Below are 14093 nucleotides of genomic sequence, written 5' to 3'. Positions count from 1 at the left end.
TTCCAAATTAAGTTCATTGAATACACTCTCATCAGTCTGCAAATCATGCACCGAAAAGCAATAAATTAGTTACAGGCAAGCAGGTTGGGGTGAAAAAAGTGCATCCTTGATGATTAGTGCCTAACAAAATCTAATAAGTCTGTAGGAATGTGTTTGACATGATGCAGAGATGTTTGCACTTTACAAAGTGTAGCAAACTCAATTGCTTTCACGGGACTTCATCTGCTGCATTCACAAAACAATATCAGGACAGTTAATAGTAAGTTGATATTGTCCGTGTTACCCTTGTGATAATGATACCATCCCATGCTAGGAACTGCTGTTCTGATTTAATATACCCATGGTCAGGCTACATTAAGTCAGTTAATATGCTCACTAATATCCTATCTGTTTAAAAAACAAAACCCTAATTATAATTCCAATTCTAGGTTTAATTGGCTGACTTGTTTCCATTCGGCAAAGGCCGCCCAGCTGGAGGGGGAACAAAAAAGTTTCTTCAAGGACAACATACAATCTTTCCAGGAGCTCTGCTAATGCAATAACCTGAGTGAGCCATCTTTGGATTCAGATGTAAATTAGATTGTAATGATGTTCACTGATAGCTTTTAATCAAATCTTATCTGCAGAGAATGATGGACGTGTGCAGTCTCAGTCTTTGTTTTTGCTTGCTGCTGGACAACTGAAGGAAAATGCCCTTGGGGGCTGCGGCTGTGGTTATCGCTGTCTATTAATCTCTACAATATTTTCGTGGTTTATTAAATGGAAAAAGGATATTCGACTGGCAATAATATAAAATTGAGAGATGCAGAAATGATTAAAGTATTCTTTTTCTCGTTGTTATTATTATTGATACATGCTTTACATTATCAGCCAACATCAAGACAACTGTGTGGCCTTGAGGCACACAAAACATTGTGCGTGGTTGTAGGAGTACTGCATCACATTGTAGATATTGGTAATCTTGTTTCACCTATGTAGAATTGCAACTGCTGCCTCAGGTCAATGTAAATATGTTTGACATCCTTCCACAGTAACAGTGGTCCTCGAACACTGGTGGGCTGAGGAAAACAAAACAAAAAAAAGCAATCTCTCCGTGCAGGCGCGACACCACACTGAGAAATCTTATTACAACCAAAAATGTTAAGATATGACCAAGATATGTTTTCACCACCTATCAATTCCCCCTCCGGCCACTGATGTGGAAATCCCAGCATCAAGTGTTTATTTGGGTGAATTTCGTTCCGCCTGGCAGTGGGACGTGCGGCGAGTGAAATCCTTTGATCCCGCACGAACATGTGACAAACATGACTCTTCTCTCTGAAGGCTTTATCACGGCCACTTTCTTTTATTCTATGCTTCGCTGGTGCTTATCGCGCTCGGTGACATCCCTGATCTAAAACACGCTCACTGCGAGTGGTACTGAGCGGGACTATCGATGGCTGAAGCCTTCACTGGGGTAATATAGTGCCCTCCTCAAGGTTCAATTCTTGGCTTGTCATCTGGTAGATGAGTTAAAACCCTGATTATTGACACAAGACCTCTGAGGGAGGGACTTTAAAAAATGATCTCTGTCTTAATTTATCTTTAAGCTCTCTGAATGTTTGGCTGGATTTCTCATGATGCCACAAATGATTCCCACCCCCCAAGGATAATATTCCTGCTGTGTTGTCCTTGTGTTTGCCTCTTTCTTAATGGATGATATCTTGTTTCTTTATATTTTCTTTTCTATTATAATCCTTACCACAGTTACTTTTCAAGAACACCGCCTGTGTAAAGACATGTTTAGCTTTAATCAGTCTGACAGCTTAAATGAAGGTTAAACAAATATCAGGTATAAATAATGGGATGTTTTAATCTTACCAGTATTTTCTTGCAGAGCCAACAAAACAAGAAAACCGCACTGGGGGGGATTTTTGTTTTTTTTGTTTTTTTTGAATGAAAAAGAAAACTGTGAATGCTGGGCTCAGGAGCATACTCTCTTTTCTCTACTGCAGCTGTAATAAAGGGAGAAGAATTTGCACACAAAGAGGCTGAAAGAGGCCATTAAATGATGTTTTTACCCTTTAATCATGGCCGGGTGATTATACTTTACAATTTTACATTTAATGTGCTCTGTCTTGCATCCTCTGTTTTGATTTGCTCCTACGCTGTCAGAGAAAGAATAGCACTTAAAGCAGTAATGAGCTCGTTTTGGGTATTTATAAAAGTCTAGGATTATGAATGTGTTGATAAATTTCCTTTATCTCTTTTCTTGTTTTAACAGGTAAAGCCTTTTCGTTATGGCAAGACATGACACCCCAAATCCATCTGTGACTGCCACTTGAGCATTTGTCATTTTTATTAAGCTTTTCCAGACTAAATATGGCAAACTGTGGCAGTGTTACTCTTCCAGCATAAGACGTTCTGCCAAGCAACCCTGGCCACATGATCACTGGAGTGCTGGCAAGAGCCACTGTACCTACAAATTAACTGGAAGAGCAGTTTATGCAGCTGTAAAAGCTTTTATCCTCTGCGCTGGGAGGAGCGGAAGACGGCAGAGGGTTGGAGCTGAAGTAATTAAAGAACAGATGTGGCATGAGTGTCATCAATTTGCAAGACACTTTACATCTTAATGCAACCAGCAGATTACAATGTTTCCTGCAGAGAACATGAGTGTTTATTCTGCAGCAGGTCTTTGTCCAAACTGCAGCTCCTCCACCCACCCAGAGGTGGATGTAGCCAAGGCAGTCGTCCTGGGGATGGTGCTGGTGGTCTTTGTAGTGTTTGGGGTCCTCGGAAACATCTTGGTCATCCTGTCTGTGCTGTTCCACCACCACTGGCGCTCTGTGACACATTACTTCATTGCCAACCTGGCAGCAGCAGACCTGCTGCTCAGCTCTGCTGTCCTGCCCTTCTCCGCTACCTCAGAGGCTCTCGGCAGGTGGGTGTTTGGCCGGTCCTTCTGCAGCGTATGGGCCGCCCTGGATGTCCTCTGCTGCACTGCCTCTATCCTCAGCCTGTGTGTGATTTCTATTGACCGCTACCTGGCTGTCAGCTACCCCCTGCGTTACCCCGCTATAGCTACCGGACGGCGAGGCCTGACCGCGGTGGCTGCTCTCTGGGGACTCTCAGCAGCTATATCTGTTGGCCCTCTATTTGGCTGGAAAGAGCCCGACCCAGAGGACGAGACAGTGTGCCGAATTACAGAGGAGCCTGGCTACGCCTTGTTCTCAGCCTTAGGATCTTTCTATATACCACTGGTCATCATCCTGGCCATGTACTGTCGTGTATATACCGTGGCGAAGAGAGAGACCAAAACCCTGAGGAAAGGGAGGAAAGGAAAGGGGGTAGAGATGGAGGGGGTGATGCTGAGGATACACAGAGGGAACGCTGCTCAGATAGGGAAGCAGGAGGGTGACGAGGGGACCGCAATGCATAAACGCTCCTCCTTTTCCCTACCAAGGCTGCTGAAGTTCTCAAGAGAAGAAAAAGCAGCCAAGACTCTTGGCATTGTCGTTGGATGCTTTATTATGTGCTGGCTGCCTTTTTTCCTGGTTTTGCCCATCGGTAGGTACCTTCTTACCTCCTCTGCACTGAAGCTGACAAAGCCTCACTTTGTAACACTCGTGTTCTTCTTTAGGTTCAAGGCACACACCTAAGCATCTGCTATTCTCAAAGAGAAATTCGTCTTTTGTTGCATACTGAAGGACATTTACTGCTGTTTTAGCTACTAAAAATGTTCACAAGAGTAAACATGGTATTTTGAAATGAAAAAAAATACACAAATATTTATATAATATTATCACGGCATTTTCAACATCACTGAAGGTTAAAAATGCAGATGAGTTGAAATTGTCTTTGTAAAACAAGTTTTGTATGGATGTACCTGTGTCAGATGGCTGGGTGGTGAAAACACAAAGAAAGAGCCTTGAAAATGTTCAACAGTCTGTGTTCTTTTTCTTTGCTGCTAAAGGTTTTAGTACAACAAAGAAAAAAGAAATCAGACTAAAGATAAAATAATCGAACTGGAGAAAACTTCATTACAGCAGTGGTTATGCTAAATGGGGATGCACACCATTTAGTATTTGGGTACAGCCACTGCAGCATGCGGCTTCATAACCCCTCCCACTTCAATAAATAACACTTTAGCAGTATCCACCTATTACCCAGAGGATAGTTAACCCTAGAATAGACTAGTAAATGTAGCAATAGAATGAAACCTACTCCTATATGCCACACTTGTAACGTTGGTTTAAGGCAGGTTTAAAGAAGAGGAAAAATATAGTATAACTTGTTTTGGAGAATCTAAAGTCTGCTTATCATTAATTATTTTTGGAATTAATTTGCTTGTAATAGAGTTACACCTCAGTTCCCTTAGTCTGACAGTAAGTGCATTACTTTTGTGTTTGATTGGCAGGTTTCGTGGAATATTTTGATTACAAAGATAATGAAAAACTTGACATTTCCAAGCAGGAGACTTAATGTGATTCATCCAATGTTGATTTTTTTCCTTTTAGAAGACTATAACTGTAATTTTAGCATTTTCACAGAAGCCCCATTGAATGGAAAAGATCTGTCGAGCATGAATTATTCTGCTGGTGTCCATCTGTAGATATGGGCTGAGGATAATGTGAAGAAGCTCAATAAAAGGTGAATGTCCATTCAGTCAGATATCCTCAGCTTTATGTGTAATAAATTTTTCCTACATTCTCGTCAATGATGGTGACAGCAGTGATGCTATCACAGATGTAAGAGAGGACAGAGACCAACCGTTGTGAGGCTCTATCTAGAAATCTTAATTGCTTCTGAAATAACTCTTACAGCTTGACTGAGATAAGTGATCGTTGGAGTGGACCGGCATGTTTTTAAGAATACCAGTCAGTCAGTATTTACCTCCCAGGTCACAGATGGTGAGATTCACGCTGAAAAATCTATTTGGTTACATAAATACTAATCTTATTGAAGGCGGAACCCAGCTACGATAAGAGACGTAGGAGACGTGGATGAAACACATCATCTGGACAAATAATATACGTGTTATCGTTTTCAGTTTTTTCTTTGCAGTGTGTACTTTCATAACTATCCATATGACAGACACAAGGTATAATCCAAGTGCAAACAAAAGGCCTTTTATTCTAAAGACTAGATGTTCATGTCTCGGTTTAGTCAACAATCAAGTCTTTATATACTGGGATTAACACATCACAATAACTGTACCCCAGTTATCATAATATGACAAAACAATACCAAGCCAAGGTCAACTACCGTAGTTAGTTTTTCCATGTTGATAGAGATGATATCAAAGATTTACTATTTTCACTGCCCTTATTTTCCAACTTTTATGATCATTTCTATGCCATTGTTGTTTAACACAGGGCTCTAGACTAACTTTTTGACATGGGCGCACCGGTACGCCTAACTTTAAAAACTTGGGCGTACCGGCACAAAAGTTAGGCGCACTCAAATTTTTCAACCGCATCGCTTAACACCGCAGTTTTACATGTGCACTTTCTTTGGGGGGGGAGTCCATACAGACAATATTAATTTCTAAATTATTAACTAACAAACTTGTGCTTAAAGTGCTTTGTCAATATTGTAGAAAATGTTAAACTTAATCATCATCTTGGCCTCCTCTGACGACCTGTTTGCTGCTGTCTGCTGCTGAAAGGCCATGGGGAGAGGGGACACTTGGGCAGTGCATTTATTGCAGCATATAATGTGTTTTCTGGATACACTGTGCTTTTTCAGCATTCAAAGATTGATGACACCGTGTCAGAGCACTGGCTATGAATTTCAGAAGGATCAGGCCTTAACAGAAAAGTTGCAATAGTTCTTTTCCTATTACAGCTACATCCACTTCTCTCAGGCCTAGGCTGCTCACTAGGGCTGGGTATCATCACTGATTTCTATAATCCATTCGATTCCGGTTCTCAAAGTCCTGATTTGATTCAATTTAGCCTCAGACAGTCAGAAATATTATAATTCTGATCATTTATCAGTACTGACTTCATCAGAATTGTGAACATCACAGCAGATGCCTTTGTGTGAAAGTAACTGAGAATAAAACACAGGAAAACATGAAGGAGATTTTCCTGGTCTGGCTTTTTATAGCAGATAACCTTAAAAATATTCTGCAATATTCTGCAATTTTGCATAATTTTAAGAAGTTTAAATTTCTTCAGTATTGAACAGCAGAAATTAGGCTTTCTTGTCCGAGGTCATTTAAGTGAAAAAAGAAAAAGCGCTGTAAACAACGCTAGACTGGTGGGTAATAAGCAAATGAATAATGCAGAAAACAGATTTGAGACGGGAAACTGTTCCTGAAGTACAGAGAGAGAGAGAGCTGTGCAGGAAGTGTGATTTTTATCGTGGTGGAAGCAAAACAGCAAAAGTCAGAGGGAATTCATGACGACATTGATCAAATGTGAAGCGCAGTTTGCTGCTTCTTTTGCTGCTGGCTCGGCGAATTTTGGTTGGAGAGAGACAAAACCTGCAGCTCAGAATCAGCGCAAAAAGACGTAAACACAGAGCGGACCCGAAGAATCGCTGAGCTCCGACAGCGTGTCCGTGTTCGGGCCGTCGGGTGAGAAAGCCGAGAAAGACGAAGCTGATTCTGATGCGTCGGGTCCGCTCTGTGTTTAGGTCTTTGTGTGGAATCCGTTAATGAATTGATATCGCTTTATTCAAGCTACTCACCTCTCTCTTCCACCTGCACTTTCAACTGGACCACGGCCAATCAGAGAGGTCCCGCCCCTGACTACCTCTGATTGGTTTAGTCCACGATAGGGGCATAATGTGTGTCTGTTGTTGACCACACGGAGAGTTGCAGAGATTTTTTTTTTGTTACCGGATCATCTGGTCGCACAGGTGCGACCAAATATTTATTTTTAGAGTGCCGCACTCTAGGGCCCTGTAACATTAATGTTGAAACATTTAGTCAGTAGGCCTTTTCTCACAAAAGCAAATGATTAATAATAAATAATGATGGCTGAGTTCCATTCACCTGTTTTCTTTTCAGGCGCTTGCTATTATGGCTTACTGGTGTTCCAAAATAGAGCTATTAATGTTAGTACGAACACGTGTGCTCCTGCAGTGACTGTCTGTTATGTTAAATGTCTGTTAGGAAATAACAGCTATTAATGAGTCATTTGTTTCTCAAAGCTAATAAACTGTGACAGATTTTTGCACAGTGCTATTGCCCATCTGCTTATAATAGGGGGAACGTAACATTAAAGGGCTCTGCACTATTGGATTAAACAAAAAAAAAAAGACCATAAAACTGTGATGGGCAACTTTAACAGCTGCAACTGATGTTGTTTTTATCTTGTGTAAGTGCATGCATGCATGCCAACATGGCAAAATGTGATCCCCGTGACACTTGCTGCAGTGGGAACTACCACAAATACTTTGGCAGGTGTTAAAATCTCTTTGGAGTTTGTCTGTGTGGTAGTGTGGTAACCCTGCAAGGTGTCAATTCAGGTCCACTGAAGTTATGACAGTCATTTTTAGGGGGACAGTAGGAATTTTCATGGTGGCTCTTTCACATTTGCCAATATATTACCTTTAGATACAATAGCAACAGTCTTTTGGGAACGGCAATCTGTGCATCACAGTCCCACTCCAATGCAATAATTAAGTCTGCATAAAAAGCAGCTGAATCATCATATTATAAAGATCACATGTATATTTATCGCATCCTTGAACGGTGTGCAAATCTTAACAAAACTTCGCACATCATCAACCATACAGCGATTATTAATATCTATACTGTATGTTTTTCAAAAACATTTGTTACAGCTCTTTTAATTTTCATATATATTATGTTCATTTCATGTTATGTTTTATATTTACGTTTGTGTCACGTTTATTGTACACGGTCCATAAAATTTGTATCCAGGTTTGAATTTTGTTCGAGTCACTGCTAAATACAACGTGAAAAAATGTAAAAGTACCCATAGTTTGCATAAAATTGGTTGGTGTTTTGGTCTATGAAAACAACATCAAGCAAGCTCTTTCTCCTTCTCTACTCTGCCTTGATTCTACTGGCCAAGTTTCTTTAAAAGGAACATCAAGAAATTCAATTATAAGCAACAACACAGACCAAATAAAGCACCATATTGGAGCAGAAAAGGCTTCAGCTGTGAGCTGAAATGGAAAGAAGCAAACTACTACTCCCTCCCCAATGAAAGCTATTATGGATAATAACTAGCATGAGGCTTAATGGGCTGTAATGCCAGGAGGCATTCTCAGTCACCCTGTACCCACCTGAGGCAGCCAGTCACAGGAGGATAGTTATGCATTTCAACTGAGACGGTCCGTCACGGCTCACGGCACAGTGTTCATTCAAGCTCTGAGATTCACAGACTGAGGGTTTGAAAAACCACAAGTATATTTTTTATTTATTTTGAATTGTCCTGAGCCCCTCAGATCAAATGCTTGGTTTTTTTTTCTAAACCATTTGGTCACCAGCCTTTCAGAGCAGCTGCTTCAATAGCAACTATAAGGGCACTCGGGGAGCATTCACCTTTGCTAAGGCCAATAGTCGGATTTTTTGTAATACAAACATACATCATACAAACACAAAGGTCAGAGTGATACAACACCAGAGGGGCAACATCAAATATAAACTTGCACGTTCACATTATGACAGCTGCTTTCCTTTTCCAGCCCAGTCTGTGTAACAGGTACATTAGAATTTTTACAATTAAAGCTGAAAAATTACATGAACACTGTGAGAGAAACCAAGATGTTTCCCAAAACTTGACAGATTAGTTTTGGTTTCTAAACCTGAATGATGCCTGATTGCAACCAAAAGTTATGTCGATGTCAAGTAAATTTGATTTGGCCACATTCCATGAAATGTAACCATTTAAACTGTATTTCTCTAATAAAAACACATGGTAAATTAACATGTAATTGAAATGCTCAAAGTCAGTGTTCTGGGCATAAATATTTACTCTCTAGACTCTTTGGCCAGAAGTTTCTAGAACACTTGGTTTCAAAGCTACATCTATAAAAAAAAACTGTGGACCCAAAGCACACAAATCACAGATGCCTCGTTACTGCTAAGTTAATAACTGGAATTTAACACAACAAAACTCAAGCAAAAGCTTTGTGGACAGGGTGTACCACACAGCAAACCGTAGTATTTGTCAGATAAGTTCGTTTAAAAAATGCTCCAGAAGGCACCAGCAGTACAAATAGGGTCAAGGTTTAATGATTCAGCTACATCGAGGTAAGGCCTAACATCCACGCTCCTAAATTAAGGTATTAACAAAATCCAATAATAGAGTAATGTGCTCTGAAGTTTGATGTTTTTAAAATGGGATTCTGTGGGGATTGATTTGCTCTTGGAGCCAGCCTCAAGTGGCCACTGCAATTTTTGGTAAATTGGCATTGGCTTCATGTTTGAGCTCCAGAACTTGGCCTAAATATAACTGAGAGAAAAACATAGCACCACACAACAAAATGAAACTAAAAAGCAACTTAAAATAATATAAATAAATGGTATAATAAATGTAAGCCTTAAAGGAGCAGGTAAAGAATGAATCTACTCTGCAGGATTACACCGCTGTAATGTATGCTCCCCTCATGCATGCTAATTTTTTCAGTCACCCGATGTTGGCAAATGCCAGAATAAATTAATAGGGAAAAAAGCCTAACCATTTCACAGATTTACTGCCTTTTTAGTGCCAGTACAGTTATTACACTTGCCCTTTTTCTTCCAAGATGCCATTTTAAATTATTCATTATTTGTTTTTTGTTTTTTTGTTAAGGGACGAGTCAAGATCATCCACTTGGGAAATGTTTTATTTATAAAGCTGGAAATGTGCGGGGACGTTGTCATGCTGACAAATAAAAATATCTGTTTCCAGAAAGTTGTAATTATACAAAAACATGAATAAATTGAAACCACATGAAATTAGAGAATGGTTTAATCTTGTCAGATCCATGGGCTTTCGATATCTGCCTTTATCTAGGACCTTGAGGTATTATTGCTCTCATTGGTGTGCTTTTGAATTCATTTTCTGATTTGAGGTTCTTTCTGCATCTTTGCTAGGATCCATCTTCCCATCCTGTAAGCCTCCTGAAACCATCTTTAAAATAACCTTCTGGCTGGGTTACCTCAACAGCTGCATTAACCCCATTATCTACCCGTGCTTTAGCCAGGAGTTCAAGAAAGCCTTCCACAGCGTGCTGCGTGGCCAGTGCCTGAGAACTGCTGTGCCGACTACTTCTCAAACCCTAGGACACATCACCACCCACTCCTCCGACCCAGGCCCAGTGCAAGAACCTGTCACCCTTTCTTCATTGACTTGCTGTAGAGTGCTGTCGACCTCATCCTCATCTGCTGATGGTGTAGACCAATCTCAGAGTGCACAAGGCCAGAGTAAGTCTTCTGAAGGCATGGTGTTTCTCAGCAAGTCAAACTCCAGTGCCAGAGAAGGCCTCCAACAGATCTGCTAAGGTCTTACACCTTTCCCTCGGCATTACAGGAGAGGCTGTTTGACAGCTTTCACTTCGACATCTATGTAAAACCTTTACATATAATTATATTTCACAGAGACATTAGAGTGCAGGTCTAGCCAATAATGGCTTGAGCTTTTGATGGTGCCTCGTCGCATGACACGTCATTTGGAGAGCTAGTAAGTAATACTTGTATTCTCACAACAGCCACTACTGAGCTTCACTTGAACGGGGCATTAAATGTCAAAATTTTCGAGAGGAGCTTTTCAGCTGCCAGCAAGTAGGAGCCTGTGACTGTCCAGCAAGTGAATTTTGGAACAGATGCAAAGCTCTTTTGGTTTGAGAATGCAAGTTAAAAGCCCTTTTGGCAAGTGTCTAGGATAGAAAGTATAACCATCCCTGAATGCCAAGGAATAAACGAGATAACAGAAACTTATAGAAACGCTATTGTAAGAGAACTCTGGAGACATGATATTTTTTGAATATTAGTGGTATTTCTTCTGATTGCACAAAAACCCTTAAGGGTGAGATACTCAAAAGTCATGGAAATAATTAGTATTCAGCGAAAGCTTTGAGAAAGCGTAAGATAGAGGAGGGTGTGTGTTGCATGTGTGACCTTTGCTTTAAAGAGATGAAACAATTTCCTAAAAGAAAAAGTTGAAAATTGCATTCCTTGGTGAGTACTGGGTAAAAAAAAAAAGGACATTTTTACAGCACAGCACAGTTTACAGATTTAAAGTGGAAGAGTTTTGCTTTGCTGTTTGTTTGGGTTCTTTGGAAATTGTGTTAAAAATCAGCTTTCAGTGTTTTACAGCTTTGCTTGTGTGAATACTGGCTTCCTGCTGGTGTACGACTTGTGCTTTATTCTGGTTATTTAAAACTGATGCACGCGCATTCAAAACTGCAATGGTTCTTCTCATCTGTAAGATGCATCCATAAGGTTTTTTGTGCAGAAGGACTCTAAAATGAGCTGACAAAAACTCAGGCTTGATGTGCATTATTACCTCATTAAAAAGAAAGCTATGGCTAACATAAGAGGCATTTCTCTGCTTACACATCCAGCAGAGCAACATTACCATCCTCTAACAATGTGTTTTACTGTCCACCTGATGAGTGAAAGTCTAACAGTAACTCTCATTTTAGCTGCGTTTTGCTGTCTAACAAATCCTAATTAAAATGCCTGTTTAATAGATACCATCAGCCTGGCCTTTGGTGCAGGGCCAGAACAAAAACAATGAGCCAAAAGAAGACTGAATCTTTGTGAGCCAATTACATTCCAGTTCCTAGTGCAACAATTAAGTGAAATCAATTTTCTTCAACTCAGATGTAATTTGAGACATAAGTGGCAGTTACGTTACCAGTCGTGATTAAGTTAGCTGTGTGACAGAGTATGAAAATACAAAGAAAAAGTGTGTGGGAGAACACAGCTGTGAAATGTGCTTTAACAATGTGCCTGGAATCATTTGGACACATTGGAGAGTTTACTCCTTGTGTAAAAAAAAAAATCAAATCAAATCAAATGAATGTGCTATTTACTGATCAAATTACCTGTGTTATATCTCCAGCAGTGGAGGAAAGCTGTTATCATTAAATCCAAAATGACCCTCTTATAGATGCACTGTTTGCCAGTGACACTGCCATAATGGTTTCACATTTTAATTAATCGACTTACAAAATTCTAAACTGGTAATGTCAGAGGACAGGATACCAGATCTCTATGTGAATTAACCCCACCCCTAAAAATACCCTGTGACAGAAAAATCTTATCACTGAATTTCCATTTGTTTGACTCAGGACTGTCAATATTCAGTTTACCTGGAATGACCCCCCATGGCCTTTACTAGAGATGCACCAATTGAAATTCTCCTGGAGCATTGTTGTTGTAGCTTATCGAAACAAAAATCTCCTTTCATCAGGGTGAAAAAAACCCTTTTTTTTTTAAATAAAAGAAGCAACAGTAAGTTTCATGATTTTCTCTTTTTAAAATGTATGCATCATTAATTGTGCCCCTGTTGTATGGCACATTTTACCTTAAGAAATAGAAACATGACCATTATATTTATATGACAAAACAAATGTCAGGTACGTATATAATTGTCTGGCTTATTTATTGTGATCAGAGGTTTAAATATACTCATCATGGGCATGAATACCATGGTAATTTGAGTTGTTTTTAACTTTTCTTTAAGCTGTTCTCTTTCCAGGGTAAAATGATGGTACAGCACACGTCTTTAAAGACTTTCAAAAACAAGAATCGGTTGCACAAGTTTGAATCTGTTTTGGATTTTCTCTAATCCACACAGGCTCAAAATTATGCATCCATGCCTGCTAATGTTTAGTTAATTGTCCCTTAGCAAGTTGCACCTCTGCCAGACACATTTGGTAGCTATCAACAAATGTCTGGGATAATTTGTGCTGGATATTTGATCTTCTTGGCAGAGTTGGTAGAGTGTATTTAAACTGATGGGGTTCCTGAGCCTTGGTGCTTCCTGGGTTGGTTCTAAGAGTGACAGTTTAGGTCATCTTCCAGACCTCAGGTAAGTGGTGACACAACAAAATAACTCATACTTGTTCTGATTATTGATAAATCCAATGAGTGCTGTCAAAAAAGAACAGTTCAGAAATGATTACAAATAGAAATAACATGGCATTGATGTCTATGACATGTGTATCTAAACCTCTGACCACAACTGTAAATTCAGCAGCTAACAGGACATCAACCCTTTTCCTCTCTTTCAGTTCTCTTGTAACAGCTTTGATCCTTTGCTCATACTGAGGCTTTTGGTTTGTGGCTGGCTCTGGGGACTGTATGGCTTTAACTGTTTCCACTTTGCCTCTCTCGGCTTTTTCAGACTGTCCATTTTAAGTTCAGCTCAGTGAAGGTGATTTAAGTGATTGGGTGACCCTGGCCAAATGATCGGTGCATCTCTAGTGTTTACTTTAATCACTTCTGCAATTAAATGCTTTTTTAATGTTGTAAGTTTATGAAATGCCAACATTATCCTGTCATCAGTACTTGAAACTGTTAATGAATTATTTTGTATCACATCAATAACTGAAAACTTTACAGCGGTACTGCAGTTTAATTAAATTACATTGCATGAAAGTAAAAAGCAGCAGAAAACAAATATAGAAATAAATAACAGTCTAAAAAATGAATGCTCTGAAATGAGCATTCTGTGTCTATATTGAAATTGAGTTTAAATCTGTTCATTAACTAAAAACCAGTGTATAAACAAACAAAATGCATTCCTGTGTCAAGATAAGCTGAATTCTTCATTCAAAAAAACAAACAAAAAAGAACATGTTGTGAGCATTGATTCATACCTTTAAAATGTGCTTTGGGTGTCTTATCTTCTCTAAAAAGTTATGTTTTTTTGTCTTTTTTTAAACTATAAATCCTTTGCTTCCTTGAGTTATAAGTTGTTTTTCTTCACAGCATTCGGATTAAAAAGCGTTCTTCTACCCTACAGACATCGTAGCAGTGATGAATACCTGAGATGAGCTTATCTGCAAAACGCAGACTGTAGAAAGAATTCCCAGAAAACAAGCGATTTGTCATTTAACAATAACCTAAGGTCTGTAAGAGGAGTTTCTTTCATCCTGCTTTGCTCTCAAGGATTTCTGCTGTAACGTCTCTTGTTTAT

General features: G+C 39.5%; 1 protein-coding gene across 1 annotated transcript; it reads left to right on the top strand.

Annotated features, from left to right (window-relative positions):
• The first annotated feature begins 2648 nt into the window (after nucleotides 1-2648).
• adra1ab (adrenoceptor alpha 1Ab) lies at nucleotides 2649-10446 on the top strand. Its single transcript, XM_013908896.1, has 2 exons — nucleotides 2649-3546; nucleotides 10040-10446. Exons 1-2 carry the CDS (start codon nucleotides 2649-2651, stop codon nucleotides 10444-10446), a joined length of 1305 nt encoding a protein of 434 aa, XP_013764350.1.
• Nucleotides 10447-14093: the final 3647 nt, after the last annotated feature.

The sequence above is a fragment of the Pundamilia nyererei genome, unplaced genomic scaffold, assembly GCF_000239375.1.
Source record: "Pundamilia nyererei isolate P.nyererei 1_Seehausen unplaced genomic scaffold, PunNye1.0 scaffold00016, whole genome shotgun sequence".
Taxonomy (NCBI): domain Eukaryota; kingdom Metazoa; phylum Chordata; class Actinopteri; order Cichliformes; family Cichlidae; genus Pundamilia; species Pundamilia nyererei.
The sequence above is the reverse complement of the archived record's forward strand: the minus strand, read 5'-3'. Positions and strand labels throughout refer to the sequence as shown.